Raw genomic sequence first — 25,404 nt, forward strand, 5'->3', positions numbered from 1 at the left:
AAGTTTTTAAAGAACTTACACGGTCCCAGAAATAATTCATGTGACTTCTTCCCTTTAATTTCTTCAACTAAGGGAGTTATCTAGGAATTTTGGCATAATGCAGACATAACCTTGGGAAGTACACTTTCACCAAGCATGAGAAGTCAAAGAAGCAACACAGTTTCATCTAAATTAAAAAGAAATTCATTCATCACAGAGACAACTGTCAGAATGCTACAATCTCAGATCAAACAGAAGTCTTGGGAAAACTTTCCACATTGGGGAACTAGCTTGGAACAAATACGTGACAGACATTTTAAAGTTTTCCTTTTGAATAAGATTTGCTTACACAAGGACAGGTGGCATTCTTATTTCTATCTAAATTCAAAATACAAATAATTGTCCTGCAATTCTCTCCCTCTTTTGTACCTTCTAGAGCATCTGTAGCCCTGTCACGACATGTCTTTAGGCCCTAAAATAATTCGTTAAGCAAAAATGACTAGTGATGCCCCACTCGACCATATTTGAGACTGTCAGCAAACCTTTTCTGTTAAAGGCCAGATGGTAAATATTTCTGGTTTTGTGGGCCATATAATTTCTACTGCAACTACTCAACTCTGCTGTTACAGCATGAAAGCAGCTGCAGACAACATGTAAACACATGAGCATGGCTATGTCCCAATAAAACTTTTATTTATGGGCACAAATTTGAATTTCATATTTTCACATGTCCTGAAGTATTCTTCATCTTCTGATTTTTTTCCAAGCACTTAAAACTGTAAAACCCAATGTGAGCTCACAGGTCATCCCAAAACAGATGGTGGGCCAACCCTTGTCTAACACTAAGCTTCCTGATGTTTCATGATTCCTGATAATAGGTTTGATGAGAGTACTTACCCTGCTGCAAAACAGCAGCTGGATACTGTCCCCGTGGACACCAGATATTGGGGTTAAACACCTCAAACTACAAATGTCAGTCTGTTACAAAGAGAAGTAGCAAAATTTTTGGTGTGTTGGTGATAACTGGGGAATGGGAGGAACAAAGACCCTTCCCCCTCTAGTAATATCTTCAAATTCTCAAAGACAGGTTCAAATTGCCCAGCAAAGTAAGGTTTTGGTAGGTTAGAGACAAATTTCTCCATCATCTATAACAAGAAAGCCATGTTGCTAAAGTTAATTAAATTAAATGCCATTTATACACTCAGAAGTTAAGCTGCTTGTTCTTCTACCTGAAATTGGTCGAGTTACGGTAAAAGATTTCCTAGTTCAGACTAAGAGGGAGAAGAGAGCTGTGTGAATCAGTGAAGTCCAGAAGGTAAAAAAAAAAAAAAATCCTTGAAGAAATAGAGTTTGCTATTTTCAAAGTTAGAGCTAGGGGGCTTCCCTGGTGGCGCAGTGGTTGGGAGACCGCCTGCCGATGCAGGGGACACGGGTTCGTGCCCCGGTCTGGGAAGATCCCACATGCCGCGGAGCAGCTGGGCCTGTGGGCCATGGCTGATGGGCCTGCGCGTCCGGAGCCTGTGCTCCACGATGGGAGAGGCCACAGCAGTGAGAGGCCCGTGTACCGCAAAAAAAAAAAAAAAAACATAAAAAAAGTTAGAGCTAGGCTGGAGGTATGTTGAGCTCCTCAGATCCCCTCCCCAGAAAAACAAACATAACTGTTAACACATATTTTTAAAAAACCATTTATAGTCTCTATAAGTTGCCTTAAGAACATACAGCAAATGGAGAAACATTTACTCGAGAAAATCGAGTAAATCTTGATAAGAAGACTGAGACTCTAGTATTTGAGCTATAACCTGCTCTTCCCCTGCCCTCGAGCCCAGAGTGACAATTCTACTCTGGATGGGTCTAGCCAAGAAGATGGGACCCCCCTCCCACCCTCAGCTTCAAGTCTCGGGTGGCAGTTTCTCCCTGGGAAGGCTAGGCCACCAGCATCCTCATTCGCCACAGCCCCGTCCTGTAGAAGCTCTATTCCAGGCAAGCGTGGTCAAGAGGACCAGGGCTCCATTTCTCCACCGCGTTCCCACTTGTATGGCAGAAGCTCTGTCTTAGGTGAAATAGGCCAAGAATACTGGACCCTGATCATCTATGTCCCAGCTCACATAGGGTAGAGGTTCCATGCCAAGAGAGGCAAGCTGAGAAGATCAGGGACTGCTACCCTTGCCCAGCACCCCGCTCAGAGCAGGGTATCACTCTGAGAGGGGCAGGCTGCTGCTCCCCGCTCCCCAGCTCTGGAGCAGTGGTGCAGAGGCTCTGCCTAGGGTAGAGGCATGCTGTAAGAACAGAGAGCTTTGCAGCTCTCCCTAAGGGGACTGACTTTATGTGAAACATAGCATGGGGAAGTTCAAACCTACAGGCACTGTCAAAGACAATGGAGATTTTTATGGCAAGAAATTAAGAGGAAGCTGGTAGCTCCATGATAGCAATGGGTGAAAGGTAGACAAGCTAGCAGTTTAACAAAGAGAAACAGGGGAAGAGAGAGTTATGAAAGGCTTCCTGTGGTCAGAGTGAACCTTAAAGACCAGCTTTAAAAACTACCCCTGCAAAGAAGCCCAATGTTAATGATATTAGACTGTGGAACATTTACGTCTCCGGTGATTGGCAAAAACAATAAAGCAATCAGCTAACAATTAGGGGAGACTAACAACTGGATGTAATATCAGTAGAGGAAAATCAGTCAGAAACTTAACAGGGAAACTGGGGAAAGATATAGTCAAAGAGAGCCCAGCTATAACCACTGTCATCCCCAGGTGGGGATAGGAGGGTGAGGGTAGCTGTGTGCATGTTCAAGGCTGCACCTTCTGAGGAGTGACATCAGAGGCTTCACACTGGAGGAAATAGGCTTCACTGAACTAGTCCAGCAAAGTCACTAAACAAATAAACCAGCAAACAGGAACAAGTTCCAGGCAGGAGGGAGAAAAGTCAGTATCCAGAGTTGCTACATTATCTAAAATGTCTGGTTTTCAGCAACAAAAAATACAAAACATGCAAAGAAACAGGACAGTGTGATCTGTATACAGGAGAAACAGCAGGCACCAAGTAACTGCCTTTGAAAGGACCCCCTGGGTCCTTTTGGACTTTGGAGACAAAGACTTGAAAACTGCTACTATAGATATGTTCAAAGAACTAAGGGAAACCATACTTAACAAATTAAAGGTATAACTACAATGCATCATCAAATATAGAATATCAATGAAGAATCAGGAATTACCAAAGAAGAAGCAAATGGAAATTCTGGACTTAAAAAGCATAATAACCAAAATTAAAAATCCACTGAAGGGGCCCCCAACAGGAAATTTAAGCGGAAGAAAGAATCAGTAAACTTGTAGACAGATCAATAGGGATTATGCAAACTGAAGAACAGAGAGAAAAAAGAATGAAGAAAAGTGAACAGAGCCTCAAAGAAATGTGGGACACCGTCAAGTGCACCAACAAACACAACTCACAATGGGAGTCCTGAAAGGAGAGGAAAGAAGCAGAAAAATACTGAAAGAAATCATTGCTGAAAACTTCACAAATTTGATTAAATGAATCTACATATCCAAGAAGTTAAATAAATTCCAAGTAGGATAAACTCAAAGAGATCCACACCCAGATACACTGTAGTCAAAATTATGAAAGACAAAGTCTTGAAAACAGCAAGAGAAACAAGTGTCTTACCGTGTACAAGGGCAACCCAATAAAAAAATCTGACTTTTCATTAGAAACAGTGAACACTAGAAGGCAGTAGGACGACATATTCAAAGTGATGAGAGAAAAAAAAGTGAACCAAAAATCTTATATCTAGCAAAACTATCTTTTAAAAATGAAGACGAGGGACTGCCCTGGCGGTCCAGTGGTTAAGACTCCGCACTCCCACTGCAAGGGGCACGGGTTTGATCCCTGGTTGGGGAAATAAGATCCTGCATGCCATGTGGTGCACCCTTAAAAATAAAAATCAATCTAAAAATAAAGGTGAATCTAATGTCACTCAAAGTATACAAAGTCTCTAGAGAAAATTTCAACACCCTAATAAAGGATGTGAAAGAAAATCTGAGGGGAAATAAAGACATTTTCAGGTAAACAAAAACTGAGATAATTTGTTCCTAGCAGACCTGTCTTACAAAAAATATTAAAGGAAGCTATTCAGGCTGAAAGCAAGTGACACCAGACAGTAATTTTAATTCACATGATAAAAACAAAGTATGCAGTATAGTTAGTTATACAGGTAATTGTAAGAGACAATATAGTTGCTAATTTCTTCTTTCTTAACTGGTTTGAAAGACAATTGCATAAGATGATGTATATAATCATATGTTGGGGCCTGTAACATATAGATATGTAATATATTTGACACTAGAAGTACAAAAGATGCAGGTGGAAACAAAGCTGTATTGGAATAAGGAAACAGCACCATTTGGTAACTTGAATCCACAGAAACGAATGAAAAGAATCAGAAATGGTAAACAAACAGGTTAGTGTAACTCTATAAGTACTTATTTTCCTTTCTTCTCTCAGCTTTGTTAAAAGATAATATTACACAGAGTAATAATTCTAACAAAAATACATACAAAGATTACAACTAAATAAACCTGAGTATCCATAAGAGGTAGGTAAGTTGAAGGTGCAGGAATCCAACCTATTTGGATAGAATTGTTACAGGTTTTAAAACTATTTCCAAAACAAATATTTCTGCTGAAATCTTGACAGTCTTCCTTTAGCAAACCTATTCTACCCAAATAGCACAAAAGTTAACTTTGCCCCAGTCCTGCTCTAATCCTCAATAATGAGGTGTGAAAAAATAAGATTTTGACAAATATATGCTCTGTGCTGTCACAGGTTATGGCTCAAGTGGGCAGAGCAGCAGTGGTGGAGGTTGGTGAAAGCCTGCCCACAGCTGGAGCGGATCTGATCCTCTGAGCAAACATTTAGTCTCAGTTTGAGAAAATAAGGAGAAAGAAAGGGAACGCATGAACTCTGAAAACAACTGAACAAGTTTAACAAACAGGACTGAGGAGACAGCAGGTATCTGGAGCCTTGGGAAAGTAAAAACACTTGCTTTGAGAAAATCTTTCATAAAGTGTATATAGAAGTTTAAGAAATTTTACAGAAGGAAATTGGGGCTCACGATTACATTTTAAAAAGCAATTCATAAACTTCCAAATGAAAGCACAGGCTCTTGAGTGCAGTACTTCTGTTCTTACAAAGAATAGGCCCAAACATCTTCAAATGATGGAACACATTCAGACTTTTGTTGGTGGGGGAGACGCAAAATTAAAAAGAAAAACATTGATTAGCATAACACATGTTCAATAGCAAACCAGGGTTGGATGTTTGTAATTGTTACATTTATAAATGGAAAATCTCAAGAATCCAGCTCATTAAAACAAATTTAACAAAGGCAGCTTAGTTTCCTACATAAAGGGGCGTTAGAACCAGTATGCTAGGCACATAACTATGTAAACCCTTAATCCAAACACTCTTTAAGTATTTCCGAAAGGATGATTCTGATACAGTAAGTGAAGTCAGAGAGCAGAGTAAAAGCCACTGGGCTCTGACACTATGAGGGTAGGGAGTAGAGGAACCTGCCCTCTGAAGTTTTTAGTTCTAAACTTAGCAACTGAGATTTCCCAAACTACTACCATCTACAAATATCACCACAATGAACAGTTCATCCCGTAGCATCACTAGGTTAAATAATAGGTATCTTTAAAAAAGCTCTCATTACAAAAGTGTGGTTATAAAAATGCCATAATTTTTAATGCCTGCCTAATATACCAACTGGTGAATATATATAATGTACTTCACCATTCTATTATTTAACTTTGTTTTGAAATTTTTCTTACTATACACTGAGATGAACACCTTTGCATAGGGCATAGGTGCATATTTACACTGTGGTCTTTTCCTAAGAAGAGCTTCCCAGGAGTGAGATTACTAGAGCAAGTTTAAGGTTCCTGTTATGTGTGGCCAAGTTGCTGCCAAAAAGGATGGAGCAATTTATACTCCCACTGGTAGTATATGAAGGCACTTCAATTTCACCACTGTCTCAGGAGAGCTAGTTAGTGGGGTTTTTTTTTTTCACATTTGCTAAGTTAGGTAAAAAAGAAGTAACTTATGATTATTGAAATAGGAAGTCAGTATCATATCAGCTCAAGCGGAGCAAGATAGTGGACAATGTGTACAGCCAAAGATTGAATGCCAACTCTGCTCCATACTAGATGACGACCTTGGAAAATGTACTTCTCCACCTAAACTTCAGTTTTCTCATGTTTAAAATGAAGACAATAATACTGTCAATTTCTTTAAGTCATAAAGGCTTAAAGACGGTCATGGCACATAGTGGACATCCAATAAAAGTACTAGCTATGCTAGATAGTTCTAGACCAGACCAGACCGGGAATTCTGAACCCGGAGCCCATTAATTCTTGGGGGTCTGTGAACTTGAATGAGAAAAAAAAATTCCACCCCTGTCATCACTTGCCTTTAATTAAAATGCAACACAGTCTTCGATCAGGAATGTAGGTAACCCATTCTTGTTTTAGCAGGACATGGGACTTTGTTACTAATAGAAATCACAGAATTTTTCTTGTCATATTACAGTTCCTACGGAGATCTCAAAATAACTTTTATACTTATCACTACTCCAAAATTATGACAGTTTTTAGACTTGCTGCTTCATTTTATTATTTGAGACATCAGTAAAGGAGGACATAGATTACAATATACAACTTTAAAAATATTTTTGATAACCATATTTCAGTATAAATATAGTCATACTGAAATATAGTTGGTCTCCTTTGTAATCCTTTGTATTTATTTAAGCACTTTAAGATACATTCTGAGAAGGGGTCCATAGGCTCCTCCAGATTGACAAAGGAGTCCCAGGCCCCCAAAATTTAAGAAACCCTGCTCTGGACTCCAAGCAGATGTTTCACATAGAACAGCCTACCTGTAGCCCTAAAACATCAGAGATTCTTCAGTGGGCTTCATATATGAACATTTCCATGATAATAGGGTGAGTCCCATCCATAAACAACTGTCTGGATTCTCCAGGACAGCCCAGGAGAGCAGAGCATGTTGGGGTCCCAACCTAATTGCCCATCAGGTTCAACCATGGCCACTAACCAAGAACACGTGGGACGCACCCCACAGCAGGCTCCTCTGCAGGCACCCTGTGCAGAAGGCCAGTGGCCCAGGAAGGCCAGCACAGAAACACAAGTGAAGGGGCCTCATTACACCAGCACTTAGTTTTGTTTATGGCTAGCAGCAGCTCACATAGTTGGTCAAAAACAGCACAAGTTTTAAAAATTAATTCTTTGGAGCAAATAAAATGTGTAAGAATTTATCCCAACCAACTCATGATGAGACTTTCAGCTTGACCTTCCAGGGAACATTTTAAAAGTAATGATACAAACATTTAATCAGTCAACAAATGGCTTACTCAAAAGAAGGGGGAAAAATCTAAGGCAGATGGAAGGTGGTTTAATACTACCCATGAGGTAAGCTGATTTCTGAGCACGTATGGAAGAATGCATACCTTGATTGCTGGCAGATTCAAGCTTTGGACCTTAAATCTTGTAATACAAATGGACTGCAAATCCTTAGTGAAAACTAGAATTTAAACAGCATAGAAAATTGTTCCCAAGAAAACTTAGGGAGCAAATGCGCAAACCTAAGACAATTAAAAAATTATTTAACGTAACCATGTCTGACAAAGTCAATTTAGTAAGGAAGAAAATCTAGGTCAGGTATCACTCTAAAACAAAATGATTACAAGGTACAATTCTTTGTCTAGTCAGTTAAAGGAGAATTTTTAAAAATCAGCATGCTTGCATATCAGGGAAATGCATTTTTTTAAGATCAATGCAAATAGCATTCTACATTGCTATCTTTCTATACTGGCCTGGTCATAAGAGGAACAAATGCATATACAGAAGCTGAGTAACAATTTCAGTTGGATAATCAGACTACTGTGCCACTGAAAGGTGAATGAAGACGCCCCTGCTGGGAACATGCCATGTAGCACCAGCTGAGCTATTCCAAGAGTCCACCTGCTTTGTTCAAATAACAGAATAGCTATCATAAAGTCAGAGAATTATTTCAGAGCTGGCACAAGTCACAGTAACCACCTTATTAATAAACAGCTCATTTTATAAGGGAGGAAACCGACTCCCAGCAAGGTTAACCAACTGGCCCACAGTTGACCACAGAGCCAGGCAAATCTCATGTCCTCCCCCTCCCTTCCTACACTTCTTTTCACTGTCAATCCAGCTTAATTGTGAAATATCGTTAAATAGACACGGACAAGACATACAAAACAAAATGCCCAACACCAACAGATGAGTGAATGGTGAAGTTTATGGTGTGTGAATTACGTCTTAAAGAAAATAAATGGGTATCATGGGACACTAAAGACTTATTCAGTTAGTAGGCAGAATTAAATATTTCTATCTCAGTTCTGACATTGGCCCTGTGAAATGTGACATTACTCCTGTGATATTCAAGAGGTACAGAGAAAGTTTTATGGTTCACACCTCCAGAGTACTCCAACTTATTTATTTATTCAGAGTACTCCAATTTAAAAGAGAACACAGACCACAGGCATGAAGGGGAAAAAAAGACAAAGACTTGAACAGAGAACTTAAGATGAGGTAGAAATAAAAAATAGCTATACAAATGAAATAAATATTCAAAGGGCAGAAATTTTTACATAAATCACATTCAGTGCGTAAAATAAAATTCTCCATCTACTATGAGAGCTAGCCTTCTTGTTTCAAATTGAGTCTTCATATTAAAAGTGGCAGAAATTCTGATTCTGAGTTCAGAAAACCCAAAGGATATGGAAAGTAGAAAAGAAACTTAACTGCCTTTTTACCAAAGTGTCCCTAAGCAATCGACATCATCCTTGGTAATTCTGGATCCCAAGCCAAAAAAAACTGAAGAACTGAGGAAGGCAAGAGGGAAGGACCAGGAGACATTCTGTTATTCTAAACTTGAGGCCTCAGTGTGCTTGTAAGCCAGGTAAAAGACTTCCAGTATTGTAGACAATACCCCCCAATACTGCCAATGTCTGTTTCTCAAAGAATTTTCACTTCACTGGGATCATAGAGGTAACTATTTTGATGGGAACAGTGAGCTTCTTTCAAATCTCACTGGCTTTCCAGAGGAAAAAACTACTTACCTAGTCCAGAGGTCAAGAACCAGATTAGTTTTTTAATAAGGTGTTTTTTAGTAACATGATCCTAGCTTGGAAATTTAACTCTGCTTTTAAAAAACCATCTCTGATCTCTAGCTTTAGGACATGACAAATGAAAGTAAGGTCTAGTTTACTTTGAACAATTTCTTCTACAAGTATTGGGTGGAAAACCTCATCTTCTGCTAGTAATTTTCCTGGGGAACAAGGAAGGTTTATGTCCCCATGCTTCCTCTCTGGTGAGGCTACACACAGCTTCCAAATAATTTCCCACCAATTCAAAGGAAAAAATTATTTCTGTGCATCTCAGCTTTCGAGGTACATGCTTAGTCTTGGGGTATATACGATTTACGTATTTCTCAAGTAAAATGATTATAAGCTGGTGGACACTCAGGCGTACACCCACATCCCCCCTTCAAGGAAGGACGTGCTGCCCCAGCTACCAGGAGCATTGTAGCTCTCACCCCTGCTGTCAGCCCCTTCTGGAACTGCCTCAGCTGCAGAGAGCACTTCACTCAACGTCACTCTCCTTCCAGTGACGGATGGATACAGGAGAATAAAGGCCTGGCCATCCCATCCCAACTCAGAACTACTCCAAAAGGTCATTCCAGCTCAGAGCTCCCCAGGGGGGATCGGCCAAGGCTGCCACTGAGCCTGCATCCCATTTGGATTTCTCTCTCTTCCCAGTCCTGCTTCCTGCCCTCCTCTCCCTCACAGGTGATCCCAAGGGCACTCCTCAATAAATCTGTTCACTAAACTCAGTCTCAGAGTCTACTTCCTGTAGGGAATCAACCTGCAAAATATAACGTAACTTTGAAAGTACGGTTATATTTACAAAGGAAAATTAAAACAAAGAATACCTGTGGACTATGTACAATAATAACAAACTACCAGGAAGTTCCAAGGTTTAATAGATAAAGTAGTCTCTTGGGGTTGGCTACATTTTCACTCTTGTTTTCATAAAGGCTATATTTTCACTCTTTGTTTTTGATTATTCATCATATAAATATGTCTTCTGAAGTGATAAAATGCTGAAAGGGTCTATCTTTGTTATCTCTAAAGCAGTAGAAGATAGCCTAAGAATGAAAATGGATGAAAATAATATATGAAGTCATTTTTATGGATCTCTGATCAAAAACTGAATTACATTTTAACTCAAATACTGAATTACGAAGCAAAATACGATGTGTTAAAGATTTCTGTGAAAGGTATTTCTTTTTAAAGTTTTTTAAAAAATATTTACTTATTAATTTATTTATTTTGGTTGTGCTGGGTCTTAGCTGCGGCAGGTGGGCTCCTTAGTTGCAACACATGGACTCTTTAGTTGTGGTATGTGAACTCTTAGTTGCAGCATGCATGTGGGATCTAGTTCCCTGACCAGGGATCGAACCTGGGCCCCCTGAATTGGGAGCATGGAATCTTAACCACTGCACCACGAGGGAAGTCCCGAAAGGTATTTTTTAAAAACAAATCTTGAAAAGGAAATTAAGAAAACAGTTTCATTTACAAAAATATCCAAAAGAATAAAATATCCAGGAATAAATTTAACTGAGAAGGTAAAAGACTTGTACACAGAAAGCTATAAAACATTGCTGAAAGAAATTAAAGGGGACCTAAATAAATGGAAAGACACCCTGTGTTTTTGGATTGGAAGACTTAATATTGTTAAGTCTTAAAGTGATAAACAGATACAACGCAATCCCTATCAAAATTCCAATGGCCTGTTTTGTAGAAATGGATAAGTTGATTCTCAAATTCATATGGAACTGCAAGTGGCCCCAGATGGCCAAAACTGTGTTGAAAAAGAAGAACAAAGTTGGGGGAATCAGATTTCCTAATTTCAAAATGTACTATAAAGGTACAGTAGTCAAAACAGCGTGGTACTGGCATAAAGGTAAACATACAAGTCAATGGAATAGAATTTCAAGTCCAGAAACAAACCCTTACATTTATGATCAGTTGGTTCTGACAAAGGTGCCAAGAAAATTCAATGGGGAAGGAATAGTCCTTTTTTTTTTTTTTTTTTTTTTTGTGTGGTATGCCGGCCTCTCACTGCTGTGGCCTCTCCCGTTGTGGAGCACAGGCTCTGGACGCGCAGGTTCAGCGGCCATGGCTCACGGGCCCAGCCGCTCCGTGGCATGTGGGATCTTCCCGGACCGGGGCACGAACCCGTGTCCCCTGCATCGGCAGGCAGACTCTCAACCACTGCACCACCAGGGAAGCCCAGGAATAGTCTTTTTAAGAAATGGTGCTGGGACATCTGGATAGCCACATGCAAAAGAAAGAAGCTGGACCCCTACCTCACACCAGACACAAAAATTACCTCAAAATGGGTCAGAGAAATAAATGTAAGAGCCAAAACTATAAAACTTTAAAAGGAAACATAAGAGTAAATTGTTCATGACCTTGGGTGAGGCTAAGAGTTCTTAGATACAACACCAAAAGCATGAGCCATAAAAGAAGTAATTGATAAAGTCTCTGATAAGAGCCTTGCTTCCAGAATACACAAAGAACTCTACAGCTCCACAGTAAGACTAAAAAATCCAAGTAAAAATAAGCAAAAGACTTGAATAGACATTTCACCAAAAAAAGACTAAGAATGGCTAATACGCACATGAGAAGATGCTCAACATCATTACCCACTAGGGAAATACAAAACGACAATAGGATACCACTCCATACTCACTAAAATTGATACAATAAAAAGACAGACAATACCAAGTATTGATGATGATGTGAAGAAGCCAGACCTCTCATTGCTGATGGAAATGTAAAACGGTACAGCCACCTTGAACATTATTTTGATAGTTTCTTACAAAGTCAAACATATATTTACTACATGATCCAGCAATTCCATTCCTAGGTATCTACCCAAGAGGAATGAAGACATATTTGCAACACAAAGACTTGTACTTGAATGTTTATAGCAACATTATGAATAATAACCAAAAAGTGGAGACAATCCAAATGTCCATCAACTGGGGAATATATAAATACAACGTGTAATATCCATACACTAGAGTACTTTTCAGCAATAAAAAAGAACTACTGATACTTGCTACATCATGGGTGAACCTCACAAACATCATGCTAAGTGAAAGAAACTAGATGCAAAAGACCACATTATTGTATCCTTCCGTTTCTATGAAAAGTCCTGAAAAGGTAAATCTATAACACATAAAGCAAATCAGTGGTTGCTTGGGGCTGGGATGGGAACAGGCGTTGTCTGGAAACAAGTATATTTTGGGGTGATGGAAATGCTCTAAAACTGGGTTGTAGTGATGGCTGCACAACTCTTAAAAATCACCGAATTGTGTGTACACAGGTGCATTTTACGGTATGTCAATTATACCTAAATAAAGAGTTTAAAAAACCCCCCTGGAACACGAGGCTATGAGCATCAGCTGAAAAAGAGGTGAGCACAAAAGGTGATACTGTGTTGCCAAAGTACAGAAGGGCCGAGAAGGGCTGCAGGTCTGGTCCAGCCCAAAGCCTAGAGATTGGCTTCCCATACTTCACATCCCTGCAAAGCAACTGCTCCTAGAAATGGCAGCAAATGTAGCCATCTGTGATGGCTACTTTTGTGTGTCAACTTGACCGGCCACAGGGTGCCCAGATTAAACATTATTTCTGGGTGTGTCTGTGAGGGTGCCTCTGAATGAGATTAGCATCTGGGTCAGTGGACTCAGTCAAGTAGACCGCCCTTCCCACTGTGGGTGGGCACCATCCAATCCACCGAGGCCTGACCAGGACACAAGGCAGAGGAAGGAGGAATTTGCCCTCTTCTTCCTGCCTAACTGCTTGATCTGGGACACCTCATCTCATCTTCTCTGATCTACACCATCGGCTCCCCTGGTTCTCAGGCCTTTGGACTTAAACCGAATTACACCACCGGCTTTCCTGGGTCTGCAGCCTGCAGATGGTAGACTGTTGGGCTTCTCAGCCTCCATAATTACATGAGGTAATTCCTCATAATAAATATCTCTAGCTCCCTCTTTCTGTATCTCCAATTGGCTCTGTTTCTCTAGAGCAGGGGTCCCCAACCCCTGGGCCGCGGACCGGTACCAGTCCATGGCCTGTTAGGAACCAGGCAGCCACGCAGGTGAGCGGCAGGCAAGCGAGTGACGCTTCGTCTGCCACTCCCCACTTCTCCCCACCGCTCCCCATCACTCGCATTACTGCCTGAACCATTACTCACATTACCACCTGAACCACCACCCCTGCCCCGGTCTGTGGAAAAACTGTCTTCCACGAAACCGGTCCCTGGTGCCAAAAAGGTTGGGGAACTGCTACTCTATAGAACCCTGGCTAATACACTATCCCTCTACCAAATGAAGCCGAGTTCCATTCAGTATCAGGCACAATTCTAGAAACATAAAATACTACCTGAAGACAGAGATCTCAAAGCATCTTGGTTTCCATATATTCATAAATCACTTCAAGCACCCAGCTGCATGCTCAGTGTGGCATTTAATCTGTACCTGACTCACAGGACTTTATAATTCACCAACTACAACTATGTTGTATCTCTCTTTCTTAAAGCTATCCAATTATCACAGACCCACAATTCATCAGATTCTCTCTCAAAACCTCTGGTGTTACACGATCCATACCCCTGCTTCCAAGCAGCATTACCTCCATCCATATGGAGGCGACAAGTGAACAAACTCTTCTTAAATGTCAGCTGATTTACTTTGACATTCTATTTCAATGTTTAATCACCATTACTTGTGAGATGTCCATTCTGCTGACCCCAACCTTTTTTCAGTTTGCCCTACTTCCATGACATCTGGAGTAGAAGTAACGGCTTCCCCGCTTCCTGAAAAGGGACAACATTTGAAAATGACCATGAACAATACCTCCTGAGGTTTGCTTCCCTTCAACTTTTCCTCTTAGGTGCTATTTTCAACTCTTCCAGTCACCTCGGGTCCTTTATTTTGTTCTCCTGAATGCTCTAAATTTTCATACCCCATCAAGCATGACAACCAGTCCTGGGCACAGAATTCTAAAGTAATGCCAAATACAGCAGGGAGATTCATTGCCAAATCGTTTAGAATAAGTTTGTTCCTAAAAAACAAACAAAACAAACAAAAGCCTAGGAGAATGATGCTGCGGTAGAATTACCAAGAATGTGAAGGAACTCCTGGGTGTTTAGACAAGGGAGAACATACCAGAAGGGAGGGCATGTAGTAGAATGGTAACAGAATGGCACTAAGTCTCCCCGAGAACAGGATTTCTAGACTCCGACACAACTAACAGTCAGGATGTAAAAATAAAGAGTTTTCTTCCTTGCACCTTGCCTGAATGTAGTTCTTGTTTTAAGGAATAACTGTTTCCTAGACATTCCTCGTATTAAACCCAAGTTACGTCTTTTCACTTGTACAACAAATATGGAACACGGACAACGAGTGCTGGAAGTTATCTCTGAACGAAACGCCAGAGTTCAACCTTTTCATTTTACTGCCGAGGGCACTGAGGATTGGGGTGGGGGATGGAATGACTCCCTGAAGTTACTAAGAGACAGAGCCGGGACTACACCCTGTGCCTCCCAGCCGCAGGCCCAATCTCCTTTGACTGGATTCCTGTCTCCAAGAAGGAGGTAATTTAAGAAATCAAGATCTAGAAAGAACAGGAAAGAGCCCATAAGTGGGCAGTATTAGCATGTAAATGGGACAAAATGAAGCGACAAATCTTCCCAGTTCTTTCCCCAAGAAAACCACCTTGATGCCTTATTTTCAGGTCAGCTTATTAAACCCACACTCCAGTGGTAATGACATAAACTGTATTTGTTTTCTTCCTAGAATTTCATCCTCGGGCTTGGGGGAGGAGAGTCAAGGCTTCCACCTCTGGCAGGGAGCCCTACCTGGGTCCTGGGGAAGTCTGGACCCCCGTGGGCTGCAGGGTGGGACCTTCTGTGGAGGGGGGGCGTCACGCCACGCTCCGGCTCCCCTGCGGAGAGCGCCTTCGGGAGACCTCTACCTCCTGGGCCCTTTTCTCCCTCTCCCTCTGGGAACTCCAACTGGAAAGAGGCAAGAGGCTCTGCCCTTCTAGAAGGGTCAGTGGCTGAGGGCCAAAGGAAAGGTAAGAAAGAACTGTCCTTAGTCTAGGTCACAATTTCTCGGAGGATGGGCAGGTTTTTTTGGGGGTGGGGGTATTCAAAGGTACAGGATAACCGTGGCACTATTTCCAAGGACATGATCTTATTTGGATGTTTATAGGGTGGGGGAGGGTTTCATGATACAAGTCAAACCAAAACGGTGTTATCACTATGTCACTGCAGGAACTTTTAAGTCAAATCAGGAGACTCAAGAACATAAATGGAAAGAAGTGGAACTCCATCCGCTTCTTCTCAGCTCGTGGCAGGGAACTTTGGGCTAGGCTCCAAACTTAACTCCGGTATAAGTTCATGTCTCTTTGTTGTGAGGGAAACTTTGGTGGGAAGTATGGAGGCACTGGCTCCAGCAGAAAGAATCCTGGTGGTCCATAGGAACACCGACCGAGCTCAGAAGACAGCCGGGTGGTTGCAGGCTCAAAGTCCTAGTGTGTAACGAAGAAAAAGTACACCTGCCTGACCTTGCCCTCTGCCCTGCACCCTGGGCCGCTGAGTGGGGCTGATCCAGCTGGCAGCTTGAGGGGTAGGGGTTTCTAGGTGTCCCCCTTAGAAACACAACCAACAGGTACAATTAGACATCACTTGGCTATCTGTGGGATTTTCAGGCAAGCATTTTATATGTTTACATTCACAAAGTTAAAAACCTGAAAATACAATACTTACTGTGTTTTTTTGAGTTACCATATCCTGAAAAGATAGGATCAATATAGCTTTTTTTCCAAAACAGTTAATTTCCATAAGCACTAGTAAGCACTTTGTCCCCATGCCATCAACTGGCACCCATTTTAGAGCAAGAGTTAATCATTGGAAACCTCCCCCTGTAAAAAGCTTCAAGAAGAATGGGCCTCTAAGAAATGTAAAATTCATGTTCTAAGGAAAATTTATCATGACTGGTTAGCTTTGGAATTCCTGGGGGACATATATGGTTATAAGGATTTTCCCATAGCAATGGCAATGCTTCTGTCCAAAGATATTTTGAGATTCAAGTTCAGGGCTCGGAATGCCCTGCACCTCGCCTTCTCAGTGACAGCAGTGAAGCTCATGGGCAGCCCATGGTAACCTTGGGCCTGGAACCATTTCCTGAGTCACCAGTGTGAAGGCTGCAGGCCGCACCCCGCCCAAGTCAGTCTTCCTACAGAAGGGGTGTTGCTGACAGGATTCCTGACATCTCACTATAGGTATTATATTTATATATATTCACTATAGGAATTTTCAAACTCAAACCCAATGACAACAGTTTTAGCCGGTTAACTTAGCATAATGGTTATGCAGTCCTTGACTGTATCATTTATGCGCTGCAAGCCATTTGCTGAAAAAAGAAAACATAATTGAACAGCTGTCCCCGTAAAATGTGTTTTATGTGTTCTGAGATTTCTATTTTCTGACAAGTGCAGATCGCTTCTTCTGGTGTCAGATATAACTGAGTACCCATTTCTGTTTTAGGAAGTATTCTTCCATATCATTAAAAATTAAAACTTATCTAGGTCATGGGACTTTCCAGAGGAGTTCACTAACGCACAAATGAGAAAAAAAATTTATTGAATTGGGGAAAAATACATTCTAGTTTCACGTTTCTCATCAAAATACAGCTTAATAATCTACCCTTTCACATCTTCTAATTCTAAATATTTCTAAGCGTAACCACTTTAGTGAGTATCAGTAAAAGAAAAAAATCTAAATATCTAAAGTAATTTAGATTGGTTTATAGCCTTTTGGGAAACTATTTTACAACGTAAAGAATAAGAGCAAAACAGTTTCTTCTTCCACTGTCACATGAATGACTCTTAAAATACAGCACTATGCTAGGATGAGAGAGGACACACCTATATAAGATGTATGTGATATATTAACACATAAAGGTTACACATCTGAGATAGGTAGTATTTCTACCAGGAAATAATCCCAAATTGTTACAGAACCCGGAAACATCTGGTTAATATCAGACCTTAAGAAACACAAACAAAAATGCCCAATTTGCCATCACAAAATTGTGTCATTTATATACTAGTGACTTCTAATGCTAAGGCAGCCGAACATTTAGAAATGACGTCCATGAAAGCTAACTCTGAACCACTGGTTCTCACCTCTGGCTGCACATTTGGGAGGTTAAAAAGAAATCCCCTAGAGATTGTGACATTAATTGATCTTGGTGTGGCCTGGGTACTGCGATATTTACAAACCCCCCAAATGATTCTAAAGTGCAGTCAAGGTTGAGTAACACTGCTGTAAACAAACTAATCTTTTATTCCTGAAATGATTTAACATAGACCAGGATTTCCTGACTAATGTTAAGATATTAAGCAATATTAATATTAGCTAAATTTTGTAACAACTCACATCTGACCTTCACATTTTACAAACGGGCATTTTTAAAAGTACTGTTATCCAAAAAAGCTTGTATCAAATTTGCAAAAATACATTTAAAAATTCTCAATAATTACTGAGCTGTGTATGAACACACAAGTTTTCAGGTTTGCATGGCTTTAAACTGGGGAGAAAAAATGACAGAATAAATACTGATTACATTCGTGCTAAACGTTTCTACCCATTTTGGTAACTGTTAAACAGCTTCCTATTATTATCCAAGTCGAGATTTTTTTTTTTTTAATGTGCAGGTTTGGATCAAATTGCCCAATAGAGGATTCAAAGTGTGTTTGCTTCAACAGAAACTAACAGGAGTTTGTGCCTTCACCTCCCCACTGAGCTTGGAAATATTCAAGTTGCCTGCAAACGCACATCTCTAGCACATACGCTCACACAGAAGCCAGGAAGCCACCTGTGTGAGCTAGAACCTGGGGGTGGGAAGGAAGGAACTGCACGAGCAAATCTTTCTTGTTTTTCTCCAACCTCCTCTGCTACATGTACATTTCAAATGAACACACAATACTGCTTTCCCAAAACAAAGTATTCAGGAGAAGGTGAATACTCTTTACCTTCAATGAAACAGCAGTGTCAGCATCGGTGTCGTGGTACAGGATCACATTATTGGCCATGTCAAAGCTTTCACGGACTCCAAGATGGTAGAAGAGGGAAGGCTGTCTGGAGACATCGCTCATGTCCACCACGGCAACATCTGAGATGAACAAGGAGGGGACAAGGTCGGGGGAGAGAGAGGTGATCTACTTAACCTACTTTGCGATGATCGCCAACGGGGAGCTGCTGCAATCTGTATTTCTATCATCAGCTTTTCAGGTAAAGCAGAAGTAAGGAATGATTTGATTAAAATTACCCCCATGAACTTCAGAAGAAAAGCTGAACAGGAATAAAAACTAAAAACCAAAAAACTCTTCCTTCTCCAAAGTGCTGAGAACATAGTCTCACTTAAAAATTGCTGGTGGATTTATTTTAAATGTTATTTTTATTAGGAAATTTATCATATCCAAAGAATGTATTTAGCTTATATATAAAGTATTAAGTATAATGAAATGAAAAACCATGCACCCACCATGCAGCCCAAGACACAAAGCGCTATCTGTACTGTCAGAGCTCCATATGCCTCCTCGTAATTACATCTCTCCCTCCTGCCCAGAGGACGCCTCCATCCTGATCTCTGCATTTATCAGTTCCCTGCATATATCTGTATATGCATATTATATATTATTATAATTATGAATTCCTAAACAGTATATTGTTTAGTTTTGTATGTCTTTGAACTTTATATAAATAGTATCATACTGTATATGTTCTTTGACTTGCTGGTTTTTGGTGTGAAACAACCAACTTGTATGTCTAGCTCTAAGTTCATGCATTTTCACTTGAGCACATGATTTCTTCTTTTCCTATTTCAAACTGTTGTAATGAACATTCCCGCACCACGCTCCTGGTTCATATGTCACCATCAACTGGACGGCACGGATCACATGCCCGTGGAGTTGGGTCCTAGAGAGACTTTGATCAAAAAGAGGTGGGATAGGGAGGGAGGGTGGGAGGGAGGGAGACACAAGAGGGAAGAGATATGCGAACATATGGATATGTATAACTGAGTCACTTTGTTATAAAGCAGAAACTAACACACCATTGTAAAGCAATTATACTCCAATGAAGATGTAAAAAAAAAAAAAAACAAAGCAGAGGGGCAACACAGAGCATCAATAAATAACAAACTTAAATTTGCCTAGTAGCATTGGACACCATTTCAAGTCATTTTCAAGAGAGTATCAGAGCTCCAAGTTTGACTGGACTTTGTCCACGATGTACAGCAGAAATTTGGGGAAACAGTGCCCAAACTTATGCTTGTGCTGCTCTGACCCCACAGGAAGTTACTGAAAATCCCAATGAAGCAGAACAGAGGCGAGGTGAATAGGGACGTGAAGAAACAAAAAGGCAGAGAGATGCTACATCAGCACCAGGCACCACTGGGAGGCCTGAGACCGAGCCTTGGCAAGTCCTGGGTGGGCCTTTTTATTCCCTAATTTATGGGTTGTCTGCTCTATGCCAGGCACTGTGCTTGGTGCCAGGGGCAGAAGTGTGAACAAGGCATAATCCCTTTCTTCAAAACCATGCTTGATACAACAGAGGCGACGGGAAGGAAGAAGTGGTTAGAATCAGGGTAAGGAAGGCTAAGATGAGGGGAACAGTGACAGAGGCACCCCTGGGGGGGGGGCACCGAACCCACACTCGGCTGGAGGGCAGTCAGGGAAGGCTGAAAGCATGTGACCCGTCTGGAGCCTGAGGGTCCATATGAGGCAGGAAAACTGGGGAGAGGATGGGCGGATAGAAAGGGAGGGAAAAAGCATTGTAGGAAGAGAAGGCAGCAAGTGCAAGCCAGTGGTCAGGGGCAAGTACATGTTGGGGCCACTGCAAATCATTTCACAGGACCAGAACACCTAAGAAGATGAACCTGGAAGAGTTAGTAGGTGCCAGACAGGTGAAGGCGTCTGAAGGCCATGTTAGGGGGGCTGGACACTAGCTTGAGACAATGAGAAACCTATGGAAGGGTGTGGGGTTTTCTTTGTTTTTTTTTATTTTCATTATGGAAAATTACAAACATATATGTAAAAGTAAACAGAATGGTATAATGGAACCCCTGTAGCCCCCACTTCCCTCAACAATTATCAACTCAGCCAGCCTTGTTTCATCTCTACTGCCAACCACACCATCCCCTTCCACATAATTTTGAGACAAATCCCCGGTATCATATAATTTCATCTCCAAATACTTCAGTATGTTTCGTTAAAAGAACTCAAAGAAAAAAAAAAACAACAAATAACCATAGCATCAATGTCTCATCATTATTTTAAAAAAAAAATCATGAAAGGCTTAAACAGGAGACTATCATATCCAAATTTACCCTTTAGAGGTTATTGCTCAAAAAAGGACAAATGTATATACTGAGGAAACGCTTTTTACAACCCAGCCTGGTTAATTTATCTCAAATGGATACCTGGTCCCCAGAGACATCTGCTCAGCGTCAAAACCACACTGCAGCTGAATAAATGAGACATTCTGCCCACATGAGTTTTCCCTGGACTCTATTACCTTCTCAAATGAAAAAGAATGTGTTTCCTACTGATGTTATTAGGAAACGGCAACACAGATGCTAATTCCAAGGCCCTGGGGACTTCTATAATTAGTTAACAAAGGACAGGAAGCAAATGGAGGAAGACAAAGGAGAGTGGTGGGAAGGGGCAGAGCAGGGATGAAGGACTGCAGCCTCCAATCATACAGACCATTTTCACAGGAAACCTGCAACTTGGTGGAGTAGCTTGTAGCCAAGTAGATTAAATTTTAATCTGGTGACATGAGTTCCTGCTTTCCTCTGCCCTCTCAATGTTCTGTGCTGAGACCTGTATGCTTGCCTCACCACGTCCACTAAGGAGCCCCTCCGTGGCTCCACCAAGGGTTGGGATGGAGATTTTTCTTGGTGTCTCATTAAAACAGGACAGACTGAAGCAAGATGGCTACTGAGTGACTCAGGGGGGGAAATGCTGGACGCGTGCTGGATTCCAGCCCTGAGGAGGACAGCACGGGACTTTATCACGCTACCTCAGAAAGGAAATCCTATTCCAAAGGCATGGTTGGGCAAAGCTTTGGCACAGTGAACTGCTAAGGAAAAAAGGGCAGAAACAAAGACATGTTTTCTGGAAAATGGGCAAGATAGTTTCACGTCATCTTACTTAATCTTTGCAACAACACTCTGAGTACTCCCCGATCCCGGGAGCGCGCGAGGGCCGCTGTGCCTGCACGCCCATATCAGGGGGATGATGGCCAGCACACGCTGAGGAAAGAGGCAGCAAGCATCCAAGCTAATAACAGCCACTGAGTTCCGGAAAAGGGGTGGAGGAGACCGACCTGAGCTTGTCTTCTCACAACAACACCAAAACCACAAGTAACTGCTGAACAACCACTGACAAAAAAGACTGGAAGCTACCAAAAGAGACTTTTTACACTCAAAGACAAAAAAGAAGCCACAGTGAGATGGTAGGAAGGGCACTTTCGGAACATAATCAAATCCCATACCCACCAGATGGACAACCCACAAACTGGATGATAATTGTATCGCAGAGGTCCTCCCATAAGAGTGAGAGTCCTGAGCCTCTGAGTGAGGTCTCAGAGACCTCTGGGACAACATTAAATGCACCAACATTTGCATCATAGGTGTCCCAGTAGGAATAGAGAGAGAGAAAGGGCCTGAGAAAATATTTGAAGAGATTATACCCGAAAACTTCCCTAACATGAGAAAGAAAACATTCAGCTTAAGTCCAGGAAGTGCAGAGAGTCCCATACAAGATAAACCAAGGAGGAACACACCGACACACATATTAATCAAACTGACAAAAATTAAAGACAAAGAAAAAATATTAAAAGCAAGAAGGGAAAAGTGGGCTTCCCTGGTGGCACAGTGGTTGAGAGCCCGCCTGCTGATGCAGGGGACACAGGTTCGTGCCCCAGTCTGGGAAGATCCCACATGCCGCGGAGCGGCTGGGCCCGTGAGCCATGGCCGCTGAGCCTGCGCATCCGGAGCCTGTGCTCCGCAACGGGAGAGGCCACAACAGTGAGAGGCCCACATACCGCAAAAAAAAAAAAAGAAAATTACAAATGGTAAAGCTCACCAATAAAGGCAAACATACTAAAGGTAGGAAATCATCCACATACAAATATGATATCAAAACCAGCAAGCATGAGAAGAGGAGAGTACAAATGCAGGATATTGGAAGTGCACTTGAAATTAAGAGACCAGCAACTTAAAACGATCTTGTACATATACACACTGCTATATCAAAACCTCATGGGAGGGACTTCCCTAGTGGTCCAGTTGGTAAGACTCCGCACTCCCAATGCAGGGGGCCAGGCCTCGATCCCTGGTCGGGGAACTAGATCCCACAGGCATGATGCAACGAAGAGTCCACATACCGCAACTAAAGACCCTGCATGCCACAAATAAGACCTGGCACAGCCTAAATAATTAAATAAATATTAAAAAAATAAACCTCGTGGGAACCACAAACCAAAAATCTACAATACATACACATACAAAAAAGAAAAAGCAATCTAAACACAATACTAAAGACAGACATCAAATCACAAGAGAACAAAAGACAAAGGGAAGAAAAAAAAAGACCTTGAAAAACAAATCCAAAACAATGAACAAAATGGCAGTAAGAACATTCCTATTGATAATTACCTTAACCGTAAATGGATGAAATGCTCCAACCAAAAGACACAGACTGGCTGAATGGATACAAAAACAAGACCCGTATATATGCTGTCTACAAGAGATCCACTTCAGATCTAGGGACACATACAGGCTGAAACTGAGGGAATGGAAAAAGGTATTCCATGCAAATGGAAATCAAAAGAAAGCTGGAGTAGCAATACTCATATCAGACAAAATAAACTTTAAAATAAAGAATGCTACAAGAGACAAAGAAAGACAATAAACAATGATCAAGGGATCAATCCAGGAAGATAACAACTGTAAATATATATGCACCCAACACAGGAGCACCTCAATATGTAAGGCAAATGCTAACAGCCATAAAGGAGAAATCAACAGTAACACAATAGTGGGGGACCTTTCACACCTCACTTACACCAATGGACAGATCATCCAGACAAAAAATCAACAAGGAAACACAGGCCTTAAACGATATGTTAGACCAGATGGATTTAACTGATATTTATAGAGCATTCCATCCAAAAGCAGGAGAATACCCTTTCTTCTCAAGCACACATGGAATATTCTCCAGGACAGATCACATGCTGGGCCACAAATCAAGCCTCAGTAAATTTAAGGAAACAGAAATCATATCAAGTATCTTTTCCGAGCACAATGCTTTGAAATTAGAAATCAATTACAGGACAAAAACTGTAAAAATACAACACATGGAGGCTAAACAATATGCCACTAAACAACCAATGGATCACTGAACAAATCAAAGAGGCATTCGAAAAATACCTAGAGACAAATGACAACGAGAACACAACAGTCCAAAACCTATGGGATGCAGCAAAAGCAGTTCGAAGAGGGAAGTTTACAGTGATACAAGCCTACCTTAGGAAACAAGAAAAATCTCAAATAAACGACCTAACCTTACACATAAAGCAACTGAAGAAAGAAGGAAAAACAAAACCCAAAGTTAGTAGAAGGAAAGAAATCATAAAGATCTGAGCAGAAATAAATGAAATAGAGATGAAGAAAACAACAGAAAAGATCAATGAAACTAAAATCTGGTTCTTTGAGAAGACAAACAAAATTGACAAACCTTTAGCCAGACTCATCAAGAAAAAACGAGAACTCAAATCAATAAAATTAGAAATGAAAAAGGAGAAGTTACAACTGACACCACAGAAATACAAAGGATCATAAGAGACTACTACAAACAACTATATGCCAATAAAATGGGTAACCTAGAAGAAACTGACAAATTCCTAGAAAGATACAACCTTCCAAGAATGAACCAGGAAGAAACAGAAAATATGAACAGACCAATCACAAGTACTGAAATTTAAACAGTGATTTAAAAGCTTCCAAAAGGGACTTCCCTGGTAGTCCAGCGGTATAGAATCCTCCTTCCAATGCAGGGCACGGGGATTTGATCCCTGGTCGGGGAACTAAGATCCCACATGCCGCAGGGCTACTAAGCCTGGGCACCACAACTACCGAGCTCGCACACCTCAACAACACACCCCACGTGCTGCAAACTACAACAGCCCACGTGCCGCAGCCCGTGTGCCGCAACTAGAGAGAGAAAACCTGCACTCCACAACGAGAGAAGCCCGCACTCCATAATGAAGAGCACACGCCACAACGAAAGATCCCGTATGCCTCAACTAAGACCCGACGCAGCCAAAAATAATAATAAAGAAAATAAAACAAACAAAAAAAAGCTTCCAACAAACAAAAGTCCAAGACCAGATGGCGTCACAGGTGAATTCTATCAAACATTTAGAGAAGAGTTAACTGCTATCCTTGCGAAACTCTTCCAAAAAACTGCAGAGAAAGGAACTCTGCTCATTCTATGAGGCAACCATCACCTGGATACCAAAACCAGACAAAGATACCACAAGAAAAAAAAATTACAGGCCAATATCACTGATGAACAGAGATGCAGAAATACTCAACAAAATACTACCAAACCAAGTCCAACAATACATTAAAAAGAGCATACATTATGACCAAGTGGGATTAATCCCAGGGATGCAAGCATTCCTCAATATCCTCAAATCAATCAGTGTGATACACCACATTAACAAACTGAAGAAAATACGGCTTCAAGATGGCAGAAGAGTAAGATGTGGAGATCACCGTCCTCCCCACAAATACATCAGAAATATATCTACGTGTGGAACAACTACTACAGAACACCTACTGAACACTGGCAGAAGACCTCAGACCTCCCAAAAGGCAAGAAACTCCCTACGTACCTGGGTAGGGCAAAAGAAAAACGAATAAACAGAGACAGAAGAATAGGGGTGGGACCTGCACCAGTGGGAGGGAGCTATTTAGGAGGAAAGGTTTCCACACACTAGGAAGGCCCTTCGCAGGTGGTGACTGTGGGTGGCGGAGGGGGAAGCTTTGGAGCCACGGAGGAGAGCACAGCAACAGGGGTGCAGAGGGCAAAGCAGGGAGATTCCCGCACGGAGGACTGGTGCCGACTGGCACTCACCAGCCCTGCTCACCTGCCGGGGCGGG

At 41.4% G+C, this 25,404-nt stretch overlaps 1 protein-coding gene across 1 annotated transcript in view; it reads right to left on the bottom strand.

The window, feature by feature from the left end:
* MAP3K15 (mitogen-activated protein kinase kinase kinase 15) overlaps positions 1-25,404 on the bottom strand; it is a 147,793-nt gene that overhangs the window by 98,921 nt on the left and 23,468 nt on the right. The window contains 2 exon segments of the mRNA XM_065900522.1: positions 15,933-15,956; positions 18,203-18,342. Coding sequence (XP_065756594.1) covers positions 15,933-15,956; positions 18,203-18,342 — 164 coding nt within the window.

Source organism: Phocoena phocoena, chromosome X, assembly GCF_963924675.1.
Source record: "Phocoena phocoena chromosome X, mPhoPho1.1, whole genome shotgun sequence".
Classification (NCBI taxonomy): domain Eukaryota; kingdom Metazoa; phylum Chordata; class Mammalia; order Artiodactyla; family Phocoenidae; genus Phocoena; species Phocoena phocoena.